The following is a 6,641-nucleotide window of genomic DNA, read 5'->3' as shown; positions in this document are numbered from 1 at the left end:
TTCTTCACGTTTTCTCCACTAGAAGGCCACCCTAAAGGGCACTTCATCACATTTTCTCCACTAGAAGGCCACCCTAAAGGGCACTTCATCACGTTTTCTCCACTAGAAGGTCACCCTAGAGGCACTTCATCACATTTTCTCCACTGGAAGTGCACCATAGAGGGCACTTCTTCACGTTTTCTCCACTAGAAGGCCACCCTAAAGGGCACTTCATCACGTTTTCTCCACTAGAAGGCCACCCTAAAGGGCACTTCATCACGTTTTCTCCACTGGAAGGCCACCCTAAAGGGCACTTCATCCCATTTTCTCTACTTGAAGGGCACATCATCATGTTTTCCCCACTGGAAGGGCACCCTAGAGGGCACTTCATCACATTTTTTCCATATTTTGTCATATCATATTTTATCTACCATAGGGGCATCCAAGAGGGCACTTTTGCCATGCATGCTTTGTTTGAAGATGGGAATAACTAAGTACCTTTACTAAGTACTGTGCATGAAGGATAGATTATCACATTTGGTCCTAAAACAACAGTCAGGTGCCCATATGTACATTTTGCTTGTGGATATTATTTCTCTGTTCATACTGGCCATAAGACATCCCTTCCTAATGTGCTTCGTAAATCCAGTTTTCGCTCTGTGTAAAAATATGTACCAAAGTTTATCTGAACTTTGATTGTTTGTCTTTTTATAACAAAATATCTTGTTACTATCACCTCACTGCAGTTCAACAAAGGAGCACTGTCAGGGGACACACAGCTTAAATGTGATTACATACTTATGAGCCAATAGAGCTGATTCTCATAGAACACAAAGTTGTAGCACTGACAGTAGACAGTGCTTCAAATATGGATATTGCTGCAAAGAAGCTAAAAATTCTAAAATGTGGATGCTTCATCTTCAACTGAAGATCTACACAATCACCACAGTTTCAAGGTAGACACCCGAGACTCGTGTCCAATTCTGTATCCAACCAAATGTGAAATATGGTCACAATCTCTCCTTCTGTTCCTGGCGTTGCAGCCAGAAGTGTTTTTGCATATGAATTCTTGAGTTATGGCCAAAAAATGTGTTTGGTGAGGTCACAGTGACCTTGACCACCAAATTCTAATCAGGTCATTCTTGAGTCAAATTTAAGTTTGTGCCAAATTTAAAGAAATACCTTCAAGGCGTTCCTGAGATATCGCATCACGAGAATGAGACGTACATACGAACAACCTGCTGTCGGCGTGGAGGCATAAAAGGTTCATATGAAAAGACTTTAAGTTTGGAAGACTGTATTGCTTTTGTTATAAAGTATATACAGAATGCTGGTTTGCCTGGTACTACACATATTTGATTGAGTCTGGAGATGTGCAATGTTTCCTTTCCTTTTTACTTTTACCCAAGATTAACAGAGAAAATGTTGCTAATTGAACATCTAGAGAAGATACTGACCTGACTTGCATGTTTTAACATTTCCATCATATCCTTGATCATATCGAAATATTCTGCATTTTTAACTTAAGCTTACACTTGGTTTAATTGAGGCCTGAAACCCAGAAGTCAAAATTGTGTTAGTCTCAAATTAGGCTAAATCGATAATAAAGGTTTTTATGTTTTAGTATTTTTCTGTGTTCTAATAAGTGCAATTTGGCCACTTCTGCATTTCAAACATTTGATTTAGTTGTCATAAAAACCCCAAAAGATCATTTATTAATATCAAACTGTTTTTATTGAACACTGATCTTTCATTCTATGAAGACCATTCAAATTTAGACTTTACATATTATGGTCTGACAGAGACAAATCAATATTAGTTAACATGAATTCCCTCGCCAAGCCAGCTAGAAGTAAGACTCCAGCTGTAAAACCAGAAGCTGTCACATACTGTAGGTTGAAGTGAGGAGTGATTTTGTAAACTGTTTCATTTTGTGTTGTTTTTCTTGACAAATTGTCCCTTTATTGGCTTTAGGATAGTTGGACATTCACAAATACTAACTGGACCTTATCAAGCCGCTGCAGTTAAGACAGGAACTCTAAAATGTAGAGACCTTTCTTATAAAGACGGCTTCTGACCTGCATTATTTATGACCTTCATATACTTAATTTAATCTTATTTAACTTACAGAAAAATAAAGTCACATTTTAATAAAGAACACATTTGCAGCCGAGTGCTAATGTGACAACTGCTGTCAACATGGCTCACTGTCACAGACACTAAAGGAAGTAATCATCAGTCTCTTTACAGTGCCAAAGGTATCAATCAGTCATTACTGGATTATCATACCTCCAACTGTGCCAGGATGCGTATTGAAGAAAAGTGAAATTGGGCTTATATATATCTAACATTAGGTACATTTGACAAAGCCTTGGAGATCTTCCAGGAACTTAATGTACTCTTGGTGCTCGGCGGCGGTGCTCAGCTCCATCAGCTCGTCAGCAAAGGTGTTGTCAACCCCCCGGTCAGCCAAGAAGTCCATCAGGTGGTCGTACAGGGCCTGGAAAACAACAGCAAGGAAGTTGTCATCAGTTAAAAGTAGGGGATGGGTACCGAAACCTGGTGCTTAATTATTTAAAACCGGATTATTGATAAACTCCGACATTATCGGTTCTTTTATCTGTACTTTTTAACGTTTTGGTGCAATTTATTACACGCTGCAGCGCGCAGGACGACAGAGGACAGGAGGAAGGACTGATACTGACTGATGTCTGTGTTCTTCATTCTTTCTTAACTTCACTCAGGAATATTATTTATTTTATTGACATTCTAGATTAGTTCCCAGTAAGATATTGAGTTTATATAGCGATTTGCTTTTGTAAACTTTACTGTTGCTGCTCTAGAAACATTTAGTTATACTTAAAATATAAATGAATTCTAATACTATTCTGAATTTATTCTTTTTTTTTTTTTTAAATAACATATCAAAAAGCAATTATTATTATTGAAAAAGAACTGATAAGAGTATCGATAAAGAACCGAACCGATAAGGAGTATCGAAAAGAGTAGTAGCATCAATAAAATCCTGACGATAGACATCCCTAGTTAAAGGACTCCTGTTAAACACAGCTATCATCAGCTTCATTAACTGTTATTATTATTATGTGTATTATTATTCTCCGTTTACTCAAATCTTACCCAGTCCAGAGAGTCTGTGTTGAGCGTATAGCTGGTCTCCTTCCATTCCGTGTCTCCCTCCGGCTGGAAACTGACCTCACGAATGGCAAAGATGTCGCTCTCCTCTTCTCCTTCACCATGACTCACCTACAACACGCAAATCCAGATTTTCTATTTACTCAACTGTAAGAGTGAGAGAGTCAGAGACATGCTGCTGCTGTCAATATAATACTGTTTGCCTGTGTAAATGAATGCAGTCTGTGCTCACCTCGTCTTCAGGGAAATGGCAGTCAAACACCAGGGAATGTTTTGAAGCCTGTTTTATTACTTCAACAACAAAGTTGGGCGTTGACACAATTTCTGGCTGTAAAGAAATCACAAATCATATTTTAATGCTAACTGTTTTAATCAGTCATTTTATGTTTTAATTAAACAATTATCCAGGGCAATGCCGTCATGACTGCTTACATTTCACATTAATATTGTAAGGTGACTAACAGGTTTGTCGTAACTCACCTCTTCTTCGGGTGCCTTTTGCTGTCCCTGATCTGCCTCTTCCTCGAAGTTAGGAGGAATGCTGTTGTTGACGTTGAATGTGACAGTAATTCTGTAAAAAGCAGACAGATCAAAAGCTCATTAGCGTGCCCACGGTGTCAACAAGGATTGGATAATCACCGACTGCGCCAGCCTTACTTTTCTCCAGCGACATTCCTCGTGAGTTTAGCTTCTGTGCCGTTCATCTCCAGCTCCCATCCTCCAGACATCTTAGGAAGGGTTTTGCTTTTCTGGATCTTCAGCTCCTCTTTGAGTTCGTCGGACAGGAAACTGCCAAATGCTTTGTCACCTGTTTAAAAAGAAATAGCACGTTATACAATTATGACAATTTATGTGGTGGAAAGTACAATCTTTGCAAGTTTCAATCATTTGGCTTTAACCTAAGGTTACTGGATTATAACTGCTTGCAGAAACCTTCAAGCATACTTGCCAATCATTCTGATTTTCCCTTTTTTTTTTTTTTACTTTATCTCAACATGTTTCTGGCACTGTACAGTATAGATAAGCCCTACTGTTTCCACCCACACGGCAATAGAGCTACACTAAATGTCTTTTCCCGGCGGAGGAAAGAGCTGCTTGCATCCCAATGGCTTTAAGCCCTGAACCCTCAAAGACGTCACCTGGTAAATGGTTGAGTGGGAAAGGCTGCGAGGGCTTGAAATGGTATAAATATGAATGGGACAGCACTCTGCGGCGATATATCACGTTACCTTGACGACGCCAATTGTGGGTTTTAATTTTACGTTTTTTAACTGCCTGATTTGAACGCCTTCCAGGCTCTTGCCTTACAAGACGGGAGGTAACTGTCAAAAAATCTATTTACTTGTTTTTGTGAAACTTCATTAAGCAAAATGAAAAGAATGGTTGATGAATAAACCAGGTGTGTAATATAGTCTAATGCTTGTATTACTCTGATTTAATGTGTTTTTTATGTACCATCTTAAATCCTTAATGTTAATGTTTCTCTGCAAATTTAAATAAGCCAGATTGAACACCCATCTGCCATCCTCTTTGTTTAACCTTTTGTTTTTACGCCTCTGGGCTTCCTCTGGTAACCGTGGTAACCCTGTGTTTCACATCACAACGCTATGAATTGTGGATAATCCCCTCAGGCAAAGTCTGCAGAAATGCGGACTTAAGGAAAGTGTTCATAAAGGGCTCACAACGTCTGCGAAAGAGCCCTCAAGGACTTGACCATTTGACAGTGGGACAGCCCTAAACCCTCACAGACAGTCTGTGAGTGTGGACATTGGGATTAGGCCAAATACTCATGCAGAGGTAAAAAAGTCTTCTTTCCTGAGAATTAAAAGTAGGCCTATAAAACAAAAAATGTTGTTCCAGTGTACTTGTACACTTGTACTGTACAGAATGCAGGAAAACAAAGTCTCTGAAACTCAGTTGTTTCTAGGGGGAGGACCCCCAGACCTCCTGCTTTGGTTTTGAATCCTCCCTATTTTGAGGTCTCAAGGCTGGCAGGTATGCATTCAAGGCAACATTTCCTCTCAGTCTCCAGCTGGCATGACTATAAGGCTTCATAACCATGTTTCTAGCAGGTGCTCTTGGTTTGATATCTAAATGTACTGTATGAATACTTTGTATAAGGGCATATTAAGATCATATACATATCAGGAAGTATGAATGTATTGTAAGTCCTGATGTTAGCTCATGTAGTTAGTACACACAATGCTATAATGCTTTTGTTTTATTACTTAAAAAACACACAGGCTGATGAATAACTTGTTCTGATCAATATTAAATCATTTTACTCTGTAATTGTGAATATAAATAGTAATGAATAGCACTGGATGTCAAAGATGCTTCTCATCACTTCTCATCAGTCTTCCAGTGATTGACCTTTGACCTCAACCTGTCCTGGACACTCATGTTATTTCACTTGGCAACACATGGCCTTACCACACAAATAAGCATATAGCTATATCCATGAGCACTTCTTTGAGTTTTCAGTTATTATTAGTCTTATTTAGGCTGTTATCTTTGTACTGATTCTGGTGAGGATGGCTGAACAGCCTGTCTTTCAAGGTGAATGAATACTGGCTGCTTCCAGTGAGAGGATACTGTCTAATATAGCTTATCTCTAACTTCTCCATCAAACATTACCTTCTGTGTGCAGTCCTCCACATCCACACGATACCGACGGGTTCAGGGCTTTTGAGGTGAACAGTTTGGGCCGGTACCCCGACGAGGCTCCGTTGTTATTCAGCATCCAGAGAGACCGGGTGAAGGGCCGAGTCGTGGCCGAGCTGGGAGCGCACAGACTCGGGCAGCTGAGAGGGAGCGCTCGGGCTGTGGAGGTGGAGGCTGAGGAGAGGCGGACTGCGGCTCCCACCGCGCGGACTACTGACTTTAACATGACTGTATGTAGGATATATTAAAGATATAGAAGTTAGAGAATGACAGCAGACAACAACCAGCTAGCTCTCTGTTACTACTGCTTCTGTAAGATCACAGACAACACGTGTGGAAGGACACATTGACCTATCTTAACTATGACCTCTAAACCGGAAGTAGTACTTTGACAGTGAAAGAAATAAAACTAAAATATTGTTTGTGTCTTTAGAATATTTTAAATATGACCACAGTTATATGAATAAGTGGTATAATATAATATAATATAATAAAGTAAATTATATATATATATAAAATATATAATATATATATATATTTAATATTATATATATATAAATATTATATATACATAAATATTATATATACATATAGATATTATGCATACATATTATATATTCATATATATACATATATATTAAATATTATATATACATAAATATAATATATACATAAATATTATATATACATATAGATATTATGCATACATATTATATATTCATATATATACATATATATATTAAATATTATATATACATAAATATAATATATACATAAATATTATATATACATATAGATATTATGCATACATATTATATATTCATATATATATACATATATATATT

General features: G+C 37.9%; 1 protein-coding gene across 1 annotated transcript; it reads right to left on the bottom strand.

Moving 5' to 3' along the window:
* Positions 1-1,694: 1,694 nt before the first annotated feature.
* LOC119476082 (complement component 1, q subcomponent binding protein) lies at positions 1,695-6,160 on the bottom strand. Its single transcript, XM_037749272.1, has 6 exons — positions 5,770-6,160; positions 3,790-3,940; positions 3,613-3,703; positions 3,365-3,460; positions 3,118-3,243; positions 1,695-2,479 (listed from the first exon to the last, which is right to left on the bottom strand). Exons 1-6 carry the CDS (start codon positions 6,020-6,022, stop codon positions 2,330-2,332), a joined length of 867 nt encoding a protein of 288 aa, XP_037605200.1. The 5' UTR covers positions 6,023-6,160; the 3' UTR covers positions 1,695-2,329.
* Positions 6,161-6,641: the final 481 nt, after the last annotated feature.

The sequence above is a fragment of the Sebastes umbrosus genome, chromosome 17, assembly GCF_015220745.1.
Source record: "Sebastes umbrosus isolate fSebUmb1 chromosome 17, fSebUmb1.pri, whole genome shotgun sequence".
NCBI lineage: Eukaryota > Metazoa > Chordata > Actinopteri > Perciformes > Sebastidae > Sebastes > Sebastes umbrosus.
Note: the sequence above shows the minus strand (reverse complement) of the source record. Positions and strands in the feature narration are given on the sequence as shown.